The sequence below is a fragment of the Mustelus asterias genome, unplaced genomic scaffold, assembly GCF_964213995.1.
Source record: "Mustelus asterias unplaced genomic scaffold, sMusAst1.hap1.1 HAP1_SCAFFOLD_3193, whole genome shotgun sequence".
In the NCBI taxonomy this organism is placed as follows: Eukaryota; Metazoa; Chordata; class Chondrichthyes; order Carcharhiniformes; family Triakidae; genus Mustelus; species Mustelus asterias.
Genome location: NW_027593138.1, coordinates 1 through 24,574, shown reverse-complemented (window position 1 = coordinate 24,574; position 24,574 = coordinate 1). Strand labels below are relative to the sequence as shown.

The following is a 24,574-nucleotide window of genomic DNA, read 5'->3' as shown; positions in this document are numbered from 1 at the left end:
TCAACTCCCTCAGGATGAGTCAAGGCAGCTTTCAGGGAATTGTGTGTTGAGGTGGATGAAAACTGTATCATGATCACATACAGCTGGACATTGATTGGATATAAAGACTTTCTATTCATAGATCTGAGTCTCCTGTATTGGTGTCGTACGTTCGTTTATCACACCTTGCAATTGTGGAAAGTTGACACAAACTGCATTGCTCTTGGATTCTGAGGCTTGCATCTTTTGGGAAATTAATTTGCTCTCCTTACCCTGGCAAAGGGTATCAGTCACTGATGTCCTGCACCTTTGCAAGATGCAGCAAGAGGTCTGAAATGATTCAGCTATATAAATGCTGAGGACCACAGTAACTTCAACCAAAATGGGCCAGGGCTTGGACTCCTGTTGATCAATGCCTGAAGTCTGCCTCCAAAAATGCAATCTTCCTTCCATACACAATACTGCACACCCAGCAAGATTGCTAATCCAAAATGTCAGCCTCTTGGTTTATTAGGAAAGGAATGATGAAAAGATGTGCCCTTACTCTTTTCTAGCCAACACTGAGATGACATATTTTAGCCAAAGGGATAGGAAGAGACAATCTAGATTTAATAGCACAGTTCTAAAGAGAGTGTGCAGGAATAAAGGACCTGGGGCTTCATTTTCATAGACATTTAAAGGTACCAGGACAAATTGAGAGCATTAACAAAGCATTTGAGATCTTGGGCTTCATAAAGAGTGAAGATCTTTGACTCGAGCAGTAATAGGAAGGAAAACTTTAAAAACAATTGCAGATTCCCCAAACATTTTAAAGTGTTCAAAAATAACTTAAGAATTTGCATCAATTGTAAATTTCCTTGGATAATAAAGTCGTCCATGTTACCTGACAACCTTTGACTTAGAAGCAGTACCAAAGGGACAAATCTAAGTAAGCCATGTGGCTGGAAGGCAGGGCCGTGTGACAGAACTGGAGGCAGAAGGCAATCAGCACAGATGCAGACAGAAAAGGGGACACAGAATTTGAGAGAGGAGAAGGAAGCAAAGCTTTATGAAAAGTTAGGTGTTCTCATAGAATCCCTACAATACAGAAGGAGACTATTCAGCCCACCCAGGCCCTATTCCTGTAATCCTCCTTTACTCCACCAATCCCCCTGACACTAGGATCAATTTAACATGGTCAATCAACCTAATCCACACATCTTTCAAACTGTGGGAGGAAACCCACACAGACACGGGGAGAATGTGCAGACTCCACACAGACAGTGACCCAAGGCTGGATTTGAGGCAGCAGTGCTGACCACTGTGCCAGTGTTTGGCAGTAAGTAAAATAACATTTTAGAAGTTCTTGGGGAAGTGAGTTAAAAGGGACGGAATCCTGAAAGCAGTGCGAATAATTCAGCTATGCAAAAGAGTTTTGAGATTTTGGGTAAGAGATGCAGAGGAGGGGGTGTGAGGAAGAACATTTTTATGCAGCTGATAGTAAGGACCTGGAACTTAATGCATACAAGGGTGATAAGAGTACAACCAAAGATTTCAAATGGAAATTAGATGGACACTCCAGAGAAATAAAGCTGTGGATCTCTGAAGATGGGAACGAGACTGATTTGGATTGCTCTGCAGAGCAGTCAATGGGCGGAATAGCCTTCTACGCCATAAATGTTGCTTCGGCAGAGCAATGTGATTCTCAGTCAACTGGTCCCATTCATAGAAAAGAAGCTTCCTCCCTTCTAACAGTTGGGATGCCAATCACCAGTAAGCTGGGTTTTGAATATCATCAATCTTATAAAGATACAGACCACAACGCATTGCTCAATCCAAGTTCCAGGTTTTCTAAATTCTGACTCTTGGGAAGTGTCCACCTCAGCAAAAAAAATCAATAGAAGCCCCGTGTGAATGGCCCTGGAGCAACAGGAACTCCTCCACAGCCAGGACTGGCTGCAGCTCATTAAACCCATTCGAGCTGGACATTCAGCTCAGCAATTCACTAATCACTTCACTGCCTCTGGCACTCTGCTTTCCCCAAACATAAACACACTCCAAACCTCTCTACCAAAGCATCAGTGGATAGGGAGAGAGAAGAGAGACCTGTTAGGTACAATTTATGACCAGTTTTATAATAATCACATCAAAAGGCATTAAAATGGTAACAATGGAATTAAAATTAAGAACTTTATTTAAAAAACTTCTCAAGAAGTGCAATGGGCACCTATACAAAAAACAGATTAAGGCAAGACTCTGTGCATTGACTGCAGGATTAGGAATTGGATAAGATCAAGACATCTTGTAAGGAGCACTGACACTACTGCACCAGTCCTTATACACAGTGTGGGGGTCTGCGACAAGGCCGCTGTGGGGAATGTCTATTCTCAGAATTAGCCCTTGCAATAATCGTTGCAGGAACTTCATCATCTGAACCTGGCTGAGCATGGATTCGGTGTCCAGTCTGAGCATGGGTTCAGTTACCAGGCTGGAGCGGTGTTTGCGAGACGTCTCATGCGCCTGTAAAAAAAAACAATATTGGTAATTATACTATTCACAGCACAAATATAACACATTCCCTCTCTCCACTTCTGCTTGATGTATTTATCACAATTCTGTTAAAATGCTTCGACGTTATTTGCCTCAACGACTCCGTGATAGCAGGCTCCACATCCTAACCACAGCATATTGTTCACCATCACCCTTACCATTTGGCTATGTTTAGCTAAAGCCTATTTTGACATCCAAATGCCTAGTTGAGCAGGAGTCACTAGGTGGAGGCTGACACTCCAGTGCAGTACAGGGGGAGTGCTACATTGGTGGTGCTGTGCTTGCTGGTGTGACCTTTAAGCAAGGCCTCATCTGCCCTCTCATGTGGGTGTAAAAGATTCCATGGCACTATTCAAAAAGCTGAAGAGAGTTCTCACCAGTATCTTGAGCAACACTTACCCCAGAATTCGCAGGCACATGTTTGTTATTTTGAGGCTTCCTCAAGCTGGGAGAAGGGCAGGATGTGTTGGATGGAAGGTGTGTCTGAGGGTGGACAGTGCATGTGTACACATACGGGTCTATGCACACGTGTGCATGCATTATTTAAGGGCTGGGCTGATGTGCATTAGGGGGAAGAGGATCGTGTGTCTTTTGACAGGTGGGGAGTGTTTTGTGGCCTTGGTGACATACCTCGTGTTTCTGTCCTGATCGCGAATCTTCTTCTCCATTTCAGCGTCAGTCAGTGTCTCGAGTAGGGGGCACCACTGATCAGCGTCTCCCGTGTTCCGGATCGCAATCTCCACTGTGGGTAGAGGGTTCTCACTGTCATATCATAGAAGAAAAATAGGCATTATAATCACTGGCTGCAGAAAAACACCCCTCAGTCAGCTCAGCACTTAGGAATACCGTATAGGGAGCCTGGTCACAGTGCAAAGCACTTCACACAATTAACTCCTTCCACTCATGAAGGGGAGCGCAGCAGCCATTGTGTACAGTGAGATTCCATACAGAACCATGACATGAATGACCAGTTACTGTCTTTGAAGTGGTGTTGACTGTGGGAGAGTGTGGTTATGAGGAACTTCTGAGTTTTTTTAAGGTTGTGACTAGTAGAGAAGACCAGTGAATATTGTGCTTTTGGATTTTCAAAAAGCATTTGACAAGGCGCGACACAAAAGCAAGGCTCACGTGGAATCAGATTAGTTAACAGAGAGGAAACTAAGGAAATAGGAACAGGAGTAAACCGTCCTGCCTTTCAGCCCGTTTCCATTGTTCAACATGATCATTGGCGAATCTTCTGCCTCAACTCCACTTTCCAGCCCACTCCCCATATCCCTCGACAGAAAGATAGAACAGAAGATAAGAGAGGAGGAGGAGTTGCACTTTTGATTGAAGAAAACATCACGGCCGTACTGAGAGGGGATACATACATACATTCGCCCACTGAGCTGAGATGGTTAGAACTGAGAAATAAGAAGGAGGAAATCACTTTGATAGGGTTGTACTATAGATCCCCAAACAGTCGGCGGGAAATTGAGGAGCAAATATGTAAGGAGATTACAGATAGCTCCAAGAAAAATAGGGTGGTAATAGTAGGAGATTTTAACTTTCCCAACATTGACTGGGACAGCCATAGTATCAGAGGGTTGGCTGGAGAGAAATTTGTTGAGTGTATTCAGGAGGAATTTCTCATTCAGTATGTGGATGGCCCGATTAGAGAGCGGGCAAAACTTGACCTCTTGGAAAATAAGGAAGGGCAGGTGACAGAAGTGTTAGTGAGGGATCACTTTGGGACCAGAGACCATAATTCCATTAGTTTTAAGATAGCTATGGAGAATGATAGGTCTCGCCCAAAAGTTAAAATTCTAAATTGGGGCAAAGTCAATTTTGATGGTATCAGGCAGGAACTTTCAACAGTTAACTGGGGGAGTCTGTGGGAAGGCAAAGGGACGTCTGGTAAGTGCAAGGCTTTCAAAAGTGTGTTAACCAGGGTTCAGGGTAAGCACATTCCTCTTAGAGTGAAGAGCAAGGCTGGTAGAAGTAGGGAACCCTGGATGACTCAGGATACTGAGGCCCTGGTCAAGAAGAAGAAGGAGACACATGACATGCTGGGATCAAGTGAATCCCTTGAAGAGTATAGAGGATGTAGGAGTAGAGTTAAGAGAGAAATCAGGAGGGATAAAAGGGGAGACGAGATTGTTTTGGCAGCTAAGGCAAAGGAGAATCCAAAGAGCTTCTACAAATACGTAAAGGGCAGAAGAGTAATTAGGGAGAGAGTAGGGCATCTTAAGGATCAACAAGGTCATCTATGTGCGGATCCACAAGAGATTGGCGAGATCCTAAATGAATATTTCTCATCAGTATTCACTGTTGAGAAAAGCATGAATGTTAGGGAACTTGGGAAAATAAATAGTGATGTCTTGAGGAGTGTACAAACAACAAAGGAGGTGCTGGAAGTCTTAAAGCGCATCAAGGTAGACAAACCCCCGGGACCTGATGAAGTGTATCCCAGGATGTTGTGGGAGGCTAGGGAGGAATTTGCGGGTCCCTAGAAGAGATATTTAAATCATCGATTGTCACGTATGAGGTACCTGAAGATTGGAGGGTGGCAAATGTTGTGCCTTTGTTTAAGAGGGGCTGCAGGGAAAAGCCTGGGAACTACAGGCCGGTGAACCTCACATCTGTAGTGGGTAAGTTGTGAGAAGGTACTTTGAGAGACAGGATCTACAGGCATTTAGAGAGACACAAGGTGTGTTTAGGGACAGTCAACATGGCTTTGAGAGTGGAAAAATCATGTCTCACAAATTTGATTGCGTTTTTTGAAGGGGTAACCAAGGTAGATGAGGGCAGTGCAGTTGATGTTGTCTACATGGACTTTAGCAAGGCCTTTGACAAGGTACTGCATGGTAGGTTGTTGCATAAGGTTAAATCTCTCAGGATCCAGGGTGAGGTAGCCAAATGAATACAATATAGGCTTGATGACAGAAGACAGAGGGTGGTTGTAGAGGGTTAGAACATAAGAACTAGGAGCAGGAGTAGGCCATCTGGCCCCTCGAGCCTGCTCCGCCATTCAATATCATGGTTGATCTTTTCGTGGACTCAGCTCCACTTACCCACCCGCTCACCACAACCCTTAATTCCTTTACTGTTCAAAAATGTATCTATCCTTGCCTTAAAAACATTCAATGAGGAAGCCTCAACTGCTTCACTGGGCAGGGAATTCCACAGATTCACAATCCTTTGTGTGAAGAAGTTCCTCCTCGACTCGGTCCTAAATCTGCTTCCCCTTATTTTGAGGCTCTGCCCCCTAGTTCTAGTTTCACCCACCAGTGGAAACAACTTCCCTGCTTCTATCTTATCTGTTCCCTTCATAATCTTCTATGTTTCTATAAGATCTCCCCTCATTCTTCTGAATTCCAATGAGTATAGCCCCAGTCTACTCAGTCTCTCCTTATAAGCCAACCCTCTCAACTCCAGAATCAACCGAGTGAATCTCCTCTGCACCGCCTCCAGTGCCAATATATCCTTTCTCAAGTAAAGAGACCAAAACTGTACACAGTACTCCAGGTGTGGCCTCACCAGCACCTTATACAGCTGCAACATAACCTCGCTGTTTTTAAACTCCATCCCTCTAGCAATAAAATGACAAAATTCCATTTGCCTTCTTAATTACCTGCTGCACCTGCAAACCAACTACTTGAGATTCCTGCACAAGGACACCCAGGTCCCCCTGCACAGCAGCATGCTGCAATTTTTTACGATTTAAATAATAGTCCATTTTGCTGTTATTCCTACCAAAATGGATGACCTCACATTTACCAACACTGTACTCCATCTGCCAGACCCTCGCCCACTCACTTAGACTATCTATATCCCTTTGCAGACTTGCAGCGTCCTCTGTACACTTTGCTCTGCCACCCATCTTGGTGTCATCTGCAAATTTTGACACACTACACTTGGTCCCCAACTCCAAATCATCTATGTAAATCGTAAACAATTGTGGTCCCAACACTAATCCCTGATGAACACCACTAGTCACTGATCGCTAACCAGAAAAACACCCATTTATCCCCACTCTTTGTTTTCTGTTAGTTAACCAATCCTCTATCCATGCTAATACATTACCTGCAACACTGTGCACCTTTATCTTATGTAGCAGTCTTCGGTGCGGCACCTTGTCAAATGTCTTCTGGAAATCCAGATACACCACATCCACAGGTTCCGCATTGTCCACTGCACATGTAATGTTCTCAAAGAATTCTACCAAATTAGTCAAACATGTCCTTCCCTTCATGGTTGTTTTTCATTCCTTCATTGGTTGTTTTTCAAACTGGAGGCCTGTGACCAGCGGTGTGGGGCTCACCTGACGAAGGGGCAGCGCTCCGAAAGCTAGGTGGCTTTTGCTACCAAATAAACCTGTTGGACTTTGACCTGGTGTTGTGAGACTTCTTACCAGCGGTGTGCCTCAGGGATCGGTGCTGGGGCCACTGTTATTCACATTTATATTCATGATTTGCATGAGAATTTAGTAGGCATAGTTAGTAAGTTTGCAGATGACACCAAGATTGGTGACATAGTGGACAGTGAAGAAGGTTATCTAGGATTGCAATGGGATCTTGATTCCAGTGGGCTGATGAATAGCAGATGGAGTTTAATTTAGATAAATTCTAAATTAAAGTCTACAAGATTATGAGAGGCATGGACAGAGTGGATACTCAGAAGCTTTTTCCCAGGGTGGAAGAGTCAATCACTAGGGGGCATAGGTTTAAGGTGCGAGGGGCAAGGTTTAAAGGAGATGTACAAGGCAGATCTTTTACACAGAGAGTAGTGGGTGCCTGGAACTCATTGCCGGGGGAGGTAGCGGAAGCGGATACAGTAATGACTTTTAAGGGGCGTCTTGACAAGTACATGAATGAGATGGGAATAGAGGGATATGGTCCCCAGAAGGGAAGGGGTTTTAGTTAAGTCGGGCAGCATGGTTGGTACAGGCTTGGAGGGCCGAAGGGCCTGTTCCTGTGCTGTAATTTTCTTTGTTCTTTGTAAATGCGAGGTGGTGCATTTTGGTAGATCAAACCAGGGCAGTTAATGGTAGGGCGCCGGGGACAGTTATAGAACAAAGAGTTCTAGGGGTACAGGTTCATAGCTCCTTGAAAGTGAAGTCACAAGTGGACAGAGTGGTGAGGAAGGCATTCGGCATGCTTGGTTTCATTGGTCAGAACATTGAATACAGGAGTTGGGACGTCTTGTTGAAGTTGTGCAAGACATTGGTGAGACCACACTTGGAATACTGTGTACAGTTCTAGTCACCCTATTATAGAAAGGATATTATTAAACTATAAACAGTGCAGAAAAGATTTACTCGGATGATACCGGGATTTGATGGTTTGAGTTATAAGGAGAGGCTGGATAGACTGGGACTTTTTTCTCTGGAGCGTAGAAGGCTGAGGGGTGATCTTTTAGAGGTCTATAAAATAATGAGGGGCATAGATCAGCTAGATAGTCAATATCTTTTCCCAAAGGAAGGGGAGTCTAAAACTAGAAGGCATAGGTTTAAGGTGAGAGGGGAGAGATACAAAAGTGTCCAGTGGGGCAAATTTTTCACAGAGGGTGGTGAGTGTTCTTGTGCTATAATTTTCTTTGTTTGGAACAAGCTGCCAGAGGTAGTAGTAGAGGTGGGTACAATTTTGTCTTTTGAAAAGCGTTTAGACGGTTACATGGGTACGATGGGCACAGAGGGATATGAGCCAAAAGCAGGCAATTGGGACTAGCTTCGGGGTTTAAAAAAGGGGCGGCTTGGACAAGTTGGGTTGAAGGGCCTGTTTTCATGCTGTAAACCTCTATGGCTCTATGATTCTGAGACCAAAACTCTTTCCATCTCAGCTTTAACTATATTCAATGACAGGGATTCCACATCTCATTCCTAAATGACTGGCCCCTTATCTTGAAATTGTGCCCTGCTATCCTAGATTCCCTCTGCGATGGGAAACAACTTTAATATCTGTCCTGTCAAACTCCTTTAGGATGTGTTCCTACAGGGTGTCGGAACAAATGCAGCATTTTCAGTTTGGCATGTTGTAATTAGCAGGAGCTGCAAGGATCAGAGCTGTAGCCTGAGCTATATGCCATTGACTAGTTTGAAAGTAATGTACTGAAGTTTGCATACAATGCTGGATGGGAAATTAAGCTGTGAGGTGAACACAGAGAAGATGAGAAAGAAGAAGAATAAGTGAGTTGACAAGAAAGCTACAAGTGGAAAATGTGAAGAAATGTAGCTATCCACTTTGGTATTGGGAAACGTAAGTGTTCAGAAGGATTTGGATGTTCTTGTACACAAATTGCAAAGTTAATATGCAGGAGCCACATGCAATTTGGAAGACAAATGGAAAATTAGCCTTTATTGTAAGGGAGTTGAAGTTCAAGTAAGGGAGTCTTACTGCAAATATACAGGTCTTTGGTGTACAGTTGTGGTCTTATCTAAGGAAGGATATACCGGTCTTAGAGTAAAATGAAAACTCACTCCTGAAAAAGACAGCTCTCCTTTGAGGATCGATTGAATAAATTGGGCCTATTGCGCTGGAGTTTTGAAGAATGAGAGATGATATCAGAGGATTGTAAAGTTCTTAAGGAGCTGGGAGGCTGCTTTCCTGCCGGGAGATTAGCAGGTAGGGCCTGGGTGGGATTGTGGTCGGTGCAGACTCGATGGGCCGAATGGCCTCCTTCTGCACTGTAGGGTTTCTATGATTTCTATGAGAATCTAAAACTAGGAATCTCCGGATAAAGGGTTGGTCAGTAAAGACTGAGATGAGAAGTTTCAAGATGTTATGAATTGTTGGAATGCTCTAGCCCAGAGCTGTGGATGCTCCATTGTGAACCATAATTAAAACAGATCCAAGGATCAGACAGGAAGGTAAAGTTGAGATCTTACTAAATGCTGGAACTAGCTTGATGGGCTGCATTGACTATTCTCACTCTTATCATCATAGCCCAGGCCTCAGGAGAGTGACACTCAAAGATGCATACTCCCACATGCTCACTGGATTACTGGCACAATCGTTTCTCAGCCAGAACTCAACAGCTGCAGGGCAGCCTAGTGAATAGGAATGAGGGAGACTGAGTAGATTGGATATTAGCAGGATGTCAGCAGTGTTACCCTTCAGGGTTCTGTACAGGGACCTCCACTTTTCACTATATTCATCAACTTATTGATAAAAGAGATGACATCGGTGTATCCAAGTTTGCTGACAACACTAAGTGAAGTGACACAGTAAGTAGTGTGGTTGGGAGCAGAAAGCTGCAAAGGTTCAGATATCTTGATCATTGGGATCTTTTCCGGGACAGATGGGACCTGTACAAGGACGGGTTACACCTAAAATGGAGGGGCACCAATAGCCTGGCAGGTAGATTTGCCAGAAGCACTCGGGAGGATTTAAACTAGTATGGTAGGGGGGGTGGGAACCAGAGCAGCAGGTCAGCAGCAGAAATAACTGAGGGAGAACTACAGACTAAGGCCAGTAAGATTACGAGGAAGAGCAGGCAGGGAGTAGTTGTTGAACACAGTGGGGCTGGTGGTCTGAAGTGCATTTGTTGCGACGCGAGAAGTATAACAGGTAAGACAGATGAAATTAGAACTTGGATTAGTACTTGGAACTATGATGTTGTTGCTATGACAGAGACTTGGTTGAAAGAGGGACAGGATTGGCAGCTAAACATCCCAGGATTTAGATACTTCAGGCAGGATAGAGGGGGAGGTAAAAGGGGTGAGGGAGTGGCATTACTGGTTAAGGGGAATATCACAGCTGTACTGAGGGAGGACACAAAGAAAATTACAGCACAGAAACAGGCCCTTCGGTCTTCCAAGCCTGCACTGACCATGCTGCCCGACTGAACTTAAACCTCTTACCCTTCCGGGGACCATATCCCTCCATTCCCATCCTATTCATGTATTTGTCCAGACGCCCCTTAAAACTCACTATCACCAAAAAAGTTTCTTTGTTGGTTAAAAAGAAAAAGGAGGCTTATGTTCGGATGAGACGTGAGCACTCGGGTAGTGCACTAGAAAGCTTTAGATTGGCTAAGAGGGAGTTGAAGAGCAAGCTTAGAAGGGCTAAAAGGGGACATGAGAAGACTTTGGCGGATAGGGTTAAAGAGAATCCTAAGGCGTTCTATAGGTATGTCAAGAACAGAAGGTTGGTTAGGGCAAGTTTAGGACCAGTTATAGATGGCAGAGGGAAGTTATGTGTGGAACCGGAGGAGATTGGTGAAGCATTGAACCAATATTTCTCTTCGGTGTTCACGCAAGGGGACATGAATATAGCTGAGGAGGACACTGGGTTGCAAGGGAGTAGAATAGACAGTATTACAGTTGATAAGGAGGATGTGCAGGATATTCTGGAGGGTCTGAAAATAGATAAATCCCCTGGTCCGGATGGGATTTATCCAAGGATTCTCTGGGAGGCAAGAGAAGTGATTGCAGAGCCTCTGGCTCTGATCTTCAGGTCGTCGTTGGCCTCTGGTATAGTACCAGAAGATTGGAGGTTAGCGAATGTTGTCCCATTGTTTAAGAAGGGGAACAGAGACTTCCCCGGGAATTATAGACCGGTGAGTCTCACTTCTGTTGTCGGCAAGATGTTGGAAAAAATTATAAGGGATAGGATTTATAGTTATTTGGAGAGTAATGAATTGATAGGTGATAGTCAGCATGGTTTTGTGGCAGGTAGGTCGTGCCTTACTAACCTTATTGAGTTTTTTGAGAAAGTGACCAAGGAGGTGGATGGGGGCAAGGCAGTGGATGGGGGCAAGGCAGTGGACGTGGTATATATGGATTTTAGTAAGGCGTTTGATAAGGTTCACCATGGTAGGCTTCTGCAGAAAATGCAGATGTATGGGATTGGGGGTGATCTAGGAAATTGGATCAGGAATTGGCTAGCGGATAGGAAACAGAGGGTGGTGGTTGATAGTAAATATTCATCATGGAGTGCGGTTACAAGTGGTGTACCTCAGGGATCTGTTTTGGGGCCACTGCTGTTTGTAATATTTATTAATGATCTGGATGAGGGTATAGTTGGGTGGATTAGCAAATTTGCTGATGACACCAAAGTCGGTGGTGTGGTAGACAGTGAGGAAGGGTGTCGTAGTTTGCAGGAAGACTTAGACAGGTTGCAAAGTTGGGCCGAGAGGTGGCGGATGGAGTTTAATGCGGAGAAGTGTGAGGTAATTCACTTTGGTAGGAATAACAGATGTGTTGAGTATAGGGCTAACGGGAGGACTTTGAATAGTGTGGAGGAGCAGAGGGATCTAGGTGTATGTGTGCATAGATCCCTGAAAGTTGGGAATCAAGTAGATAAGGTTGTTAAGAAGGCATATGGTGTCTTGGCGTTTATTGGTAGGGGGATTGAATTTAGGAGTCGTAGCGTTATGTTGCAACTGTACACAACTCTGGTGCGGCCGCACTTGGAGTACTGTGTGCAGTTCTGGTCCCCACATTACAGGAAGGATGTGGAGGCTTTGGAGAGGGTGCAGAGGAGGTTTACCAGGATGTTGCCTGGTATGGAGGGGAGATCCTATGAGGAGAGGCTGAGGGATTTGGGATTGTTTTCGCTGGAAAGGCGGCGGCTAAGAGGGGATCTTATTGAAACATATAAGATGATTAGAGGTTTAGATAGGGTGGATAGTGATAGCCTTTTTCCTCTGATGGAGAAATCCAGCACGAGGGGGCATGGCTTTAAATTGAGGGGGGGTAGTTATAGAACCGATGTCAGGGGTAGGTTCTTTACCCAGAGGGTGGTGAGGGATTGGAATGCCCTGCCAGCATCAGTAGTAAATGCGCCTAGTTTGGGGGCGTTTAAGAGATCCGTAGATAGGTTCATGGACGAAAAGAAATTGGTTTAGGTTGGAGGGTCACAGGTTTTTTTTTTTTTTTTAACTGGTCGGTGCAACATCGTGGGCCGAAGGGCCTGTTCTGCGCTGTAATGTTCTATGTTCTATGTTCTATGTATCTGCTTCCACTACCTCCCGCAGCAAGTTTCAGGCACCCACCACCCTCTGTGTAAAAGACTTGCCTCATACATCTCCTTTAAACCTTGCCCCTTAAACCTGTGCCCCCTAGTAATTGACTCTTCCACCTTGGGAAAAAGCTTCTGACTATCCATTCTGTCCATGCCTCTCATAAGCTTGTAGACTTCTATCAGGTTGCCCTTCAACCTCCATCGTTCCAGTGAGAACAAACCAAGTTTCTCCAACCTTTCCTCATAGCTAATGTCCTCCATACCAGGCAACATCCTGGTAAATCTTTTCTGTACCCTCTCCAAAGTCTCCACATCTTTCTGGTAGTGTGACGACCAGAATTGAACACTATATTCCAAATGCGGCCTAACTAAGGTTCTATAAAGCTGCAACATGACTTGCCAATTTTTAAACTCAATGCCCCAGCCGATGAAGGCAAGCATGCTGTATGCCTTCTTGACTATCTTCTCCACCTGCGTTGCCACTTTCAATGACCTGTATACCTGTACACCCAGATCCCTTTGCCTATCAATACTCAAAGGGTTCTGCCATTTACTGTATATTTCCGATCTGTATGAGACCTTCCAAATTGAATTACCTCATATTTGTTCGGATTAAACTCCATCTGCCATCTCTCCACCCAAGTCTCCAACCGATTGATATCTAGCTGTATCTTCTCATTGCTATCCGCAAATCCACCAACCTTTGTGTCGTCCGCAAACTTACGAATCAAACTAGTTACATTTTCCTCCATATAATTTATATATTACAAACAGCAAAGAACCCAGCACTGATCCCTGAGGAACGCCACTTGTCACAGCCCTCCATTCAGAAATGCACCCTCTGTCTTCTATGACCGATGTGGAGATACCGGCGTTGGACTGGGGTAAACACAGTAAGAAGTTTAACAACACCAGGTTAAAGTCCAACAGGTTTATTTGGTAGCAAAAGCCACACAAGCTTTCGGAGCTCCAAGCCCCTTCTTCAGGCGAGTGGGAATTCTGTTCACAAACAGGGCATATAAAAACACAGACTCAATTTACATGAATAATGGTTGGAATAAGTATTCGCATTCCAACCATTATTCATGTAAATTGAGTCTGTGTCTTTATATGCCCTGTTTGTGAACAGAATTCCCACTCACCTGAAGAAGGGGCTTGGAGCTCCGAAAGCTTGTGTGGCTTTTGCTACCAAATAAACCTGTTGGACTTTAACCTGGTGTTGTTAAACTTCTTTCTATGACCGAGCCAGTTCTGTATCCATCTTGCCAGCTCACCTCTGATCCCATGCAACTTCACCTTCTGCACCAATCTGCCATGAGGGACCTTGTCAAAGGCCTTACTGAAGTCCATGTGGACAACATCCACTGCCCTACCCTCAATCACCTTCGTCACTTCCTCAAAAAACTCGATCAAGTTAGTGAGACACGACCTCCCCTTCACAAAACCATGTTGCCTCTCACTATTTCCAAGTGGGAGTAAATCCTGTCTCAAAGAATCGTCTCCAATAATTTCCCTACCACTGACATAACTCACCGGCCTGTAATTACCTGGATTATTCTTGCTATCCTTCTTAAACAAAGGAACAACATCGGCTATTCTCCAATACTCTGGGACCTCCCCTGTAGCCAGTGAGGATATAAAGATTTCTCTCAAGGCCCCAGCAATTTCCTCCCTTGCCTCTCTCAGTATTCTGGGGTATATCCCATCAGGCCCTGGGGACTTGTCTACCTTAATGTTTCTCAAGAACCCCAATACCTCCTCCTTTTTGATCTCAACATGACTCAAACTATCTACACACCCTTTCCCAGACTCATTACCCACCAAGTCCTTCTCTTTGGTGAATACTGACGCAAAATACTCATTTAATACCTTGCCCATTTCCTCTTAGAGGGTTCAGGCAGCGAGGCAATATGGGTAGAGCTCAGGAATAGGAAGGGTGCAGTCAGAATGTTGGGGGTTTATTACAGACCTCCCAACAGCTAGTGAGAGATAGAGGAGCAGAAATGCAGGCAGATTTTGGAAAGGTGCAAAAACAACTGGGTTGTTGTGGTGGGTGATTTTAACTTTCCCTATATTGACTGGGACTCACTTACTGCTAGGGGCTTGGATGGGGCAGAATTTGTAAGGGGCGTCCAGGAGGGTTTCTTGAAAACAGTATGTAAATAGCTCAACTTGGGAAGGAGCCACATTAGACCTGGCATTGGCGAATGAGCCCGGCCAGGTGATTGAAGTTTCAGTAGGAGAGCAATGGAACAATGATCATAATTCCATAAGTTTTAAGGTGCTCGTGGATAAGGACAAGAGTGGTCGTCGGGCAAAGGTGTTAAACTGGGGGAAGACTACAACAACATTAGGCAGGATCTGGAAAGTGCCGATTAGGGGAGGCTGTTTGAGGGTAAATCAACATCCGACATGTGGGAGTCTTTCAAATGTCAGTTGATTGAAGTTCAGGACCGGCATGTGCCTGTGAGGATGAAGGATAAGTGTGGCAAGTATCGGGAACCCTGGATAACGAGGGATATTATGAGCCTTGTCAAAAAGAAAAAGGAAGCATTTGTAAGGTCTAAAAGGCTTAGGACAGATGAAGCCTTTGAAGAATATAAAGAACGTAGGAAGGAACTTAAGGAGTCAGGAGGGCTAAAAGGAGTCATGAAAAGTCCTTGGCAAACAGGATTGAGGAAAATCCTAAGACATTTTATACTTATATACAGAGCAAGAGGGTAGCCAGAGAAAGGGTTGGTCCACTCAAGGGTAGTGGGGGGAATCTATGCATGGAACCAGAGGAAATGGGCGAGATACTAAATGAATACTTTGCCTCAGTATTCACCAAAGAGAGGGACTTAATAGATGAGGAGCATAGGGTAGGGTGTGTAGATATTCTGGGTCATGTCGATATCAAAAAGGTGGTGGTATTGGGCGTCTTAAAAAGCATTCAAGTAGTTAGGTCCCCAGGGCCTGATGGGATCTACCCCAGAATACTGAGGGTGGCCAGGGTGGAAATTGCTGGGGTCTTGAGAGAAATCTTTGTATCCTCATTGGCTACAGATGAAATTTCAGAGGACTGGATGATAGCCAATGTTGTTCCATTGTTTAAACAGGGATAATCCAGGAAATTATAAGCTGGTGAGCTTTACGTCAGTGGTAAGGAAATTATTGGAAAAGATTCTTAGGGACAGGATTTACTCACATTTGGAAGCAAATGGAATTATTAGTGATAGACAGCATGGTTTTGTGAAGGGGAGGTTGTGCCTCACTAACTTGATCACATTTTTTGAGGAAGATGATGAGGGAAAGGCAATGGATGTTGTATACATGGACTTCAGTAAAGCCTTTGACAAGGTACTTCATGGTAGACTGGTATGAAAGGTGAAGTCACACAGGATCAGAGGAGAGCTGGCAAGATGGATACAGAACTGGCTTGGCCATAGAAGTCATGATGTGGAGATGCCGGCGTTGGACTGGGGTAAACACAGTAAGAAGTCTAACAACATCAGGTTAAAGTCCAACAGGTTTATTTGATAGCAAAAGCCACGAGCTTTCGGAACAGGCTGTCCCTTCGTCACGTGGGTGGGAGTTCTGATTACAAACAGGGCACAAAGACACAAACTCAATTTACATAAATAATGATTGGAATGTGAGTCTTTACAGCTAATCAAGTCTTAAAGGTACAGACACTGTGAGAGGAGGGAGCATTAAGCACAGGTTAAAGAGATGTATATTGTCTCCAGAAAGGACAGCTAGTGAGATTTTGCACATCCAGGCAGGTTATGGGGGTTACAGATAGTGTGACATGAACCCAATATCCCGGTTGAGGCCGTCCTCATGTGTGCGGAACTTGGCTATCAGTCTCTGCTCAGCGACTCTGCGCTGTCGTGTGTCGCGAAGACCGCTTTGGAGAACGTTTACCCGGAGATCAGAGGCTGAATGCCCGTGACCGCTGAAGTACCCTCCAACAGGAAGAGAACAGTCTTTCCTGGTGATTGTCGAGCGGTGTTCATTCATCCGTTGTCGTAGCATCTGCATGGTTTCCCCAATGTACCATGCCTCGGGACATCCTTTCCTGCAGCGTAACAGGTAGACAACATTGGCCGAGTTGCAAGAGTATGTACCGTGTACCTGATGGATGGTGTTCTCGCGTGAGATGATGGCATCTGTGTCGATGATCCGGCACGTCTTGCAGAGGTTGCTGTGGCAGGGTTGTGTGGTGCCGTGGTCACTGTTCTCCTGAAGGCTTGGTGGTTTGCTGTGGACAATGGTCTGTTTGAGGTTGTGCGATTGTTTGAAAGCAAGAAGTGGGGGTGTGGGGATGGCCTTGGTGAGATGTTCATCTTCATCAATGACATGTTGAAGGCTCTGGAGGAGATGTCGTAGCTTCTCCGCTCCGGGGAAGTACTGGACGACGAAGGGTACTCTGTCCACCGTGTCCCGTGTTTGTCTTCTGAGGAGGTCGGTGCGGTTTTTCGCTGTGGCGCGTCGGAACTGTCAATGAGTCGAGCACCATATCCTGTTCTTATGAGGACACCTTTCAGCGTCTGGAGGTGTCTGTTGTGATCCTCCTCATCCGAGCAGATCCTGTGTATACTGAGGGCTTGTCCGTAGGGGATGTCTTCTTTAACGTGTTTAGGGTGGAAGCTGGAGAAGTGGAGCATCGTGAGGTTATCCGTGAGCTTGCGGTACAGTGAGGTGCTGAGGTGATCGTCCTTAATGTAGATGCGTGTGTCCAAGAATGCAACCGATTCCGGACAGTAGTCCATGGTGAGTCTGATGGTAGGATGGTGGGATGACACGATGGTGGGATGACACGAAGATGGCTGGACTTGCGGATAGCGAAGAGCATTGTCGGGCAATACAGCAGGATATAGATAGGCTGGAAAATTGGGCGGAGAGGTGGCAGATGGAGTTTAATCCGGATAAATGCGAAGTGATGCATTTTGGAAGAAATAATGTAGGGAGGAGTTATACAATAAATGGCAGAGTCATCAGGAATATAGAAACACAGAGGGACCTAGGTGTGCAAGTCCACAAATCCTTGAAGGTGGCAACACAGGTGGAGAAGGTGGTGAAGAAGGCATATGGTATGCTTGCCTTTATAGGACGGGGTATAGAGTATAAAAGCTGGAGTCTGATGATGCAGCTGTCTTGAACGCTGGTTAGGCCACATTTGGAGTACTGCGTCCAGTTCTGGTCGCCGCACTACCAGAAGGACGTGGAGGCGTAGAGAGAGTGCAGAGAAGGTTTACCAGGATGTTGCCTGGTATGGAGTGTCTTAGCTATGAGGAGAGATTGAGTAGACTGGGGTTGTTCTCCTTGGAAAGACGGAGAATGAGGGGAGATCTAATAGAGGTGTACAAGATTATGAAGGGTATAGATAGGGTGAACAGTGGGAAGCTTTTTCCCAGGTCGGAGGTGACGATCACGAGAGGTCACGGGCTCAAGGTGAGAGGGGCGAAGTATAACTCAGATATCAGAGGGACGTTTTTTTACACAGAGGGTGGGTGGGGGCCTGGAATGCGCTGCCAAGTAGGGTGGTGGAGGCAGGCACGCTGACATCGTTTAAGACTTACCTGGATAGTCACATGAGCAGCCTGGGAATGGAGGGATACAAACCATTGGTCTAGTTGGACCAAGGAGCGGCACAGGCTTGGAGGGCCGAAGGGCCTGTTTCCTGTGCTGTACTGTTCTTTGTTCTCTTTGTTCTAACAGCCGACAGAGATCCGCAGTGCATCCGAAGAGGAAAGAGTCGAATTGCACTCCTCCGGAAGGCCGCTGCCCTCGACTTGACATGTATGCCCAAGCCATCAGGAGGTGCGTCAACACCAGATTCATCAGCCGCACTCACAAGACAGCCCCGAACATCACCCAAGCACAACGCAACGTCATCCGCGCTCTCAAGACCAACCGCAACAGCGAAAAACCGACCGACCTCCACAGAAGACAAACACGGAACACGATGGACAGAGTACCCTTCATCGTCCAGTACTTCCCTGGACCGGAGAAGCTACGACATCTCTCCAGAGCCTTCAACATGTCATTGATGAAGACGAACATCTCACCAAGGCCATCCCCACACCCCCACTTCTTGGTTTCAAACAACCGCACAACCTCAAACAGACCATTGTCCACAGCAAACCACCAAGCCTTCAGGAGAACAGTGACCACGGCACCACACAACCCTGCCACAGCAACCTCTGCAAGACGTGCCGGATCATCGACACAGATGCCATCATCTCACGCGAGAACACCATCCATCAGGTACACGGTACATACTCTTGCAACTCGGCCAATGTTGTCTACCTGTTACGCTGCAGGAAAGGATGTCCCGAGGCATGGTACATTGGGGAAACCATGCAGATGCTACGACAACGGATGAATGAACACCGCTCGACAATCACCAGGAAAGACTGTTCTCTTCCTGTTGGAGGGTACTTCAGCGGTCACGGGCATTCAGCCTCTGATCTCCGGGTAAGCGTTCTCCAAAGCGGTCTTCACGACACACGACAGCGCAGAGTCGCTGAGCAGAGACTGATAGCCAGGTTCCGCACACATGAGGACGGCCTCAACCGGGATATTGGGTTCATGTCACACTATCTGTAACCCCCATAACCTGCCTGGATGTGCAAAATCTCACTAGCTGTCCTTTCTGGAGACAATATACATCTCTTTAACCTGTGCTTAATGCTCCCTCCTCTCACATTGTCTGTACCTTTAAGACTTGATTAGCTGTAAAGACTCACATTCCAATCATTATTTATGTAAATTGAGTTTGTGTCTTTGTGCCCTGTTTGTAGTCAGAACTCCCACCCACCTGACGAAGGGACAGCCTGTTCCGAAAGCTAGTGGCTTTTGCTATCAAATAAACCTGTTGGACTTTAACCTGGTGTTGTTAGACTTCTTATTGTGTTGGCCATAGAAGACAGAGGGTAGCAGTAGAGGGGTGCTTTTCTGAATGGAAGGCTGCGACTAACTGTTCACAACAAGAAGTTTAACAACACCAGGTTGAAGTCCAACAGGTTTATTTGGTAGCAAAAGCCACACAAGCTTTCGGAATAAACCTGTTGGACTTTAACCTGGTGTTGTTAAACTTCTTACTGTGTTTACCCCAGTCCAACGCCGGAATCTCCACAGGGATCAGTTCTGGGACATTTGTTGTTCGTAATATGTGTGTATATATATATATATATATAAATGATTTGGATGAAAATGTAGCTGGTCTGATTAGTAAGTTCGCAGGCGACATAAAAATTGGTGGAGTTACATATAGTGAAGAGGATTGTCAGTGGATACAGCAAAGTATAGACTGGTTGGAGACTTGGGCAGGGAAATGGCAGATGGAGTTTAATCCAGACAAATGTGAGATAATGCATTTTGGAAGGTCCAATGCATGTAGGAATTATACAGTACATGGTAGAATCCTTAGGAGTATTGACAGGCAGAGACCTGGACTTATATGGCCATCAATCACTGAAAGTGGCAACGCAGGTGGATAAGTTAGTCAAGAAGGCATATGGCATGCTTGCCTTCATCGGTTGGGACATTGAGTGTAAAATTTGGCAGGTCATGCCGCAGCTGTACAGAACCCTAGTTAGGCATCATTCAGAATATTGTGTACAATTCTGATTGCCACACTACCAGAAGGATGTGGATGCTTTGGAACAGGGTACAGAAGAGGTTTACCAGGATGTTGCCTGGTCTGGAGGCTATAGCGTTATGTTGCAACTGTACACAACTCTGGTGCGGCCGCACTTGGAGTACTGTGTGCAGTTCTGGTCCCCACATTACAGGAAGGATGTGGAGGCTTTGGAGAGGGTGCAGAGGAGGTTTACCAGGATGTTGCCTGGTATGGAGGGGAGATCCTATGAGGAGAGGCTGAGGGATTTGGGATTGTTTTCGCTGGAAAGGCGGCGGCTAAGAGGGGATCTTATTGAAACATATAAGATGATTAGAGGTTTAGATAGGGTGGATAGTGATAGCCTTTTTCCTCTGATGGAGAAATCCAGCACGAGGGGGCATGGCTTTAAATTGAGGGGGGGTAGTTATAGAACCGATGTCAGGGGTAGGTTCTTTACCCAGAGGGTGGTGAGGGATTGGAATGCCCTGCCAGCATCAGTAGTAAATGCGCCTAGTTTGGGGGCGTTTAAGAGATCCGTAGATAGGTTCATGGACGAAAAGAAATTGGTTTAGGTTGGAGGGTCACAGGTTTTTTTTTTTTTTTTAACTGGTCGGTGCAACATCGTGGGCCGAAGGGCCTGTTCTGCGCTGTAATGTTCTATGTTCTATGTTCTATAAGTTATGAGGAGAGGTTGGATAAACTCGGTTTGTTCTCACTGGAACGACGGAGGTTGAGGGGTGACCTGATAGAGGTTTACAAGATTATGAGTGGCATGGACAGACTGAATAGTCAGATGCTCTTTCCTAAGGTAAAAAAGTCAAGTACTAAGGGACATAGAAGAGATGTGCAAGGCAAGTTTTTTTACACAGAGGGTGGTGAACGTCTGGAATGCACTGCCTGGGGAGGAGGTGGGAGCAGGTACAATAGTGGCATTTAAGGGGCAACTGGACGAATATATGAATAGGATGGGAATGGAAAAATACGGACTCTGAAAGTGCATACAATTTTAGTTTAAGCAGACATCATGATTGGCACAGGCTAGGAGGGACAAAGGGCCTGTTCCTGTGCTGCACTTTTCTTTGTTCTTAGTATGATTCACTTTGAACCCAAAGAGATCAGAGTATTTTCTAAATGGTGTGAAGCTAAGAACTGTGGAAGGAGAAAGAGATTTAGGGATCCAAGTTCAGAAATCAATAAAAGCTAGTAAACCAGTATTAAAGCAATGTACCAACCTCTGCCAATTGACTCTGGCCTACCTGAAAGCATACGTGCGTTGATGCCAGCTCAGCTGACCCCTGATACTGTAAGCGATGGTGGTGACAAATTCTCCTCCAAGACCCAACTCAGAACACAGCTTCAGAGCAAACTTCTCAGGCGAGTTCTCCCTCTCGGACATGTCCCACTCAAACTGATCCACCAGTGAGATGTTGCCCACGTGAATGTTCAGCTGCAAACACAACACCCCTCCATTACTGCCCAGGCTTACTTAGCCCCCCAGTACAGAAATAACTGCGAAAGAGAGCGAGCGCGGCAGGCTGAATTCTTGCTTCGAAGAAACAACACAGTTATGTGGCATCAGCTATTTGCTGGCGCCGGGGCGGGACCGGCGCTAAATGGGTTAGATTTCTGACCAAAACTGAAATGATTCAACCTATCCACCCATTCCAGACTCTGCATCAAGTGTCCACTTAAATTGAGAATAAAATCTAACACAGGCGGCAGTGGTTAGCACTGCTGCCTCACGGCATCAGGGACCCGGGTTCGATTCTCAGCTCGGGTCACTGTCTGTGTGGAGTCTGCACATTCTCCCCGTGTCTGCATGGGTTTCCTCCGGGTGCTCCGGTTTCCTCCCAGTCTGAAAGATGTGCTGCTTAGGTGAATTGGCTATGGGAAATTGCCGCTTGGTGTCCCGGGATGTATACGTTAGGGGGGTTAGTAGTGGTGTTATGGAAATAGGGCCTGAGTAAGATGCTCTGTCGGAGAGTTGGTGCAGACGCAATGGGCCAAATGGCTTCCTCCTGCACTGCAGGAATACTATGATTTTACACACCATCTTAAATCACTGTCATGCTGTCATCGTGTCATCCAGCACAAAAGGGAGTTGATGGGATTCAATATCAGCAGCCTGTTTGAACACAGGAGGACGGTATCACAGCCAAGCTGAGCATCACCCTCCATACACTGTGAAGCTGCAGAAGGGATACAATGAATTGGAAACATCAGTCTGCTTGGATTTCATCCTCTTCCTCAGGGGCCAGGTGGAAGAGCATAGACTGGAAGGACTCACCTTAATGATGACTCTCTGATCGGACTGATCTTCTAGAATGCTGTCCGTTGGGTATGAGTCAATCTGCTGGCGAATTGCTGAGGCGATAGCAGGAACAAAGGTCAAAGGGTTCAAATCCAGGTCGTCACACAAAATCTCTGCAAACATCTCTGGTGTCATCAACTTTTCTGCAAAGGAGGCGAGAAGCTGGTTGTGAACAGGAATAGCAATGCTCAGTAACAACAGATACAGCAAGATTGGCACAATGCTGCATTGAATGGGCAGGCCCAGGCACTCACTCCCCTCGGCCCCGCTGACACTCCCCTCGGCCCCACTGACACTCCATCATACGTACCCAAGGACAGCTAGTGACACTAAGGCATCAGTGGTTGAAACCTCTGGCTCAGAAGCTCCTGGCTTCAGTCCCACTTCAAACTTGAGCAAATGATCTAAGCTGATGCATCAGGGCCGCACTGCCGTAGCCCCCCCCCCCCCCCCCGCCCCTCCCCCCAGGCCGCACTGCCGTAGTCCCTCCGCCCCCCCAGGCCGCACTGCCGCAGCCTCCAGCTTTCAGATGCAACATGAAATGGATTTTTGGGTTAAGTGGATTAGCAATGGTAAATGCACTGAGGGGGGTTACAGGGATACAGTGGGGTGAGATGGTGGTGGGCCTGGGTAAGGTTCTCTTTCCAACAGTTGGTGCAGACTTGATGGGCTGAATGGCCATTCTATGCAGATCTGGTCTCTAGTCTAACACAACAGGCCATCTGGTATAAAATACACAAAGAACATAGAAAATTACAGCACAGGAACAGGCCCTTCGGCCCTCCAAGCCTGAACCGACCGTGCTGCCTGACTTAACTAAAACCCCCTACGCTTCCGGGGACCATATCCCTCTATTCCCATCTCATTCATGTACTTGTCAAGACGCCCCTTAAATGTCACTACCGTATCCGCTTCCACTACCTCCCCTGGCAACAAGTTCCAGGCACCCACCACACTCTGTGTAAAAAATCTGCCTCGTACATCTCTTTTAAAACTTGCCCCTTGCATCTTAAACCTATGCCCCCTAGTAATTGACTCTTCCACCCTGGGAAAAAGCTTCTGACTATCCACTCTGTCCATGCCCCTCATAATCTTGTAGACTTCTATCAAGTCTCCCCTCAACCTCCGTCGCTCCAGTGAGAACAAACCAAGTTTCTCCAACCTCTCCTCATAGCTAATGCCCTCCATACCAGGCAACATCCTGGTAAATCTTTTCTGTACCCTCTCCAAAGCCTCCACATCCTTCTGGTAGTGTGGAGACCAGAATTGAACACTATATTCCAAGTGCGGCCTCACTAAAGGTTCTATAAAGCGTCAACATGACTCGCCAATTTTTAAACTCAATACCCCACAGTGGCATCCTTTTAAAGCAGGCTTTCATTTATCTCTCAACCAACATGACGGATTTTGCTGTGCACAATGTGATTGCTGTTTTTCCAACAGTGACTACATTTCCAATAAATATCATGGGCTGAGATGCTTATGGATATCCCCCAGTGATTAAGAACATTACATTCGGCAGTGATACACAGTGACCTGGGAGGGGATACAGTGCAGATACATAGACTACCAGGCCTCAGTCACAGGAGGACAGGTTGCACCTGGCTTGCATTCCCTTGCGTTTTGGAGATTGAGGTGATATCCTCGAGGTATTTAAAATAATTATGGGATTCAATAAGACAGATGGCGTGAATGTATTTTACCTGTTTCTCAATCTTTCTGTCAGCATATTCAACCTGGAATTCCCTCACTGACACAGCAGAATGCGCAATATCCTCACTCCTGGTTAATTGGACAGTGTATCAAGATTATTAACTACTTGATTCAGGGCCTCACATTAGGGATTGTTAAAAACTCAGTGCATTACAATTCTCGAGAAGGCACTGCCAAAAAGGCTTGTACAACCAGCTTCAAAGTAACTTTCAAAATGGAACTGGGTACATTCATGAGGGGAAAATGTTCATAGGTGGGGAGTGAGGTTAACTGGACAATGAACACACAAACGCACACACACTAGCCTGGGGCTCCTGTGCTGCCAGCTGAATGAACTGAGAACCAGTGCCTCTCGCACGGATAAACACATCCACTGATCACCTTCCACACGGAGCTGGATCGAAGGAAGTCCTTCCACTGGTTCCCTCAGCAGGCAGAATGGTTTCGGTATGTCCTATGGGTCACAGCAAGTCATTCCATTGCTGCTAC

General features: G+C 46.0%; 1 protein-coding gene across 1 annotated transcript; it reads right to left on the bottom strand.

Moving 5' to 3' along the window:
- Positions 1-2,134: 2,134 nt before the first annotated feature.
- LOC144490351 (SWI/SNF-related matrix-associated actin-dependent regulator of chromatin subfamily B member 1) lies at positions 2,135-22,622 on the bottom strand. Its single transcript, XM_078208112.1, has 4 exons — positions 22,349-22,622; positions 21,318-21,508; positions 3,139-3,270; positions 2,135-2,478 (listed from the first exon to the last, which is right to left on the bottom strand). The coding sequence occupies exons 1-4, from the start codon at positions 22,505-22,507 to the stop codon at positions 2,439-2,441; spliced, it is 522 nt and encodes a 173-aa protein (XP_078064238.1). The 5' UTR covers positions 22,508-22,622; the 3' UTR covers positions 2,135-2,438.
- Between the last annotated feature and the right edge of the window lie 1,952 nt (positions 22,623-24,574).

What these genes read in the sequence shown, in the direction of transcription:
- LOC144490351 (XM_078208112.1), bottom strand. Translation starts at nt 22,507, where the DNA reads ATGACACCAGAGATGTTTGCAGAGATTTTGTGTGACGACCTGGATTTG. An exon ending in ATCAGAGAGTCATCATTAAG is followed by an intron (nt 21,509 to 22,348) that starts GTGAGTCCTTCC and finishes TTGTGTTTGCAG; the next exon opens with CTGAACATTCACGTGGGCAA. An exon ending in CAACGCACGTATGCTTTCAG is followed by an intron (nt 3,271 to 21,317) that starts GTAGGCCAGAGT and finishes ATGATATGACAG; the next exon opens with TGAGAACCCTCTACCCACAG.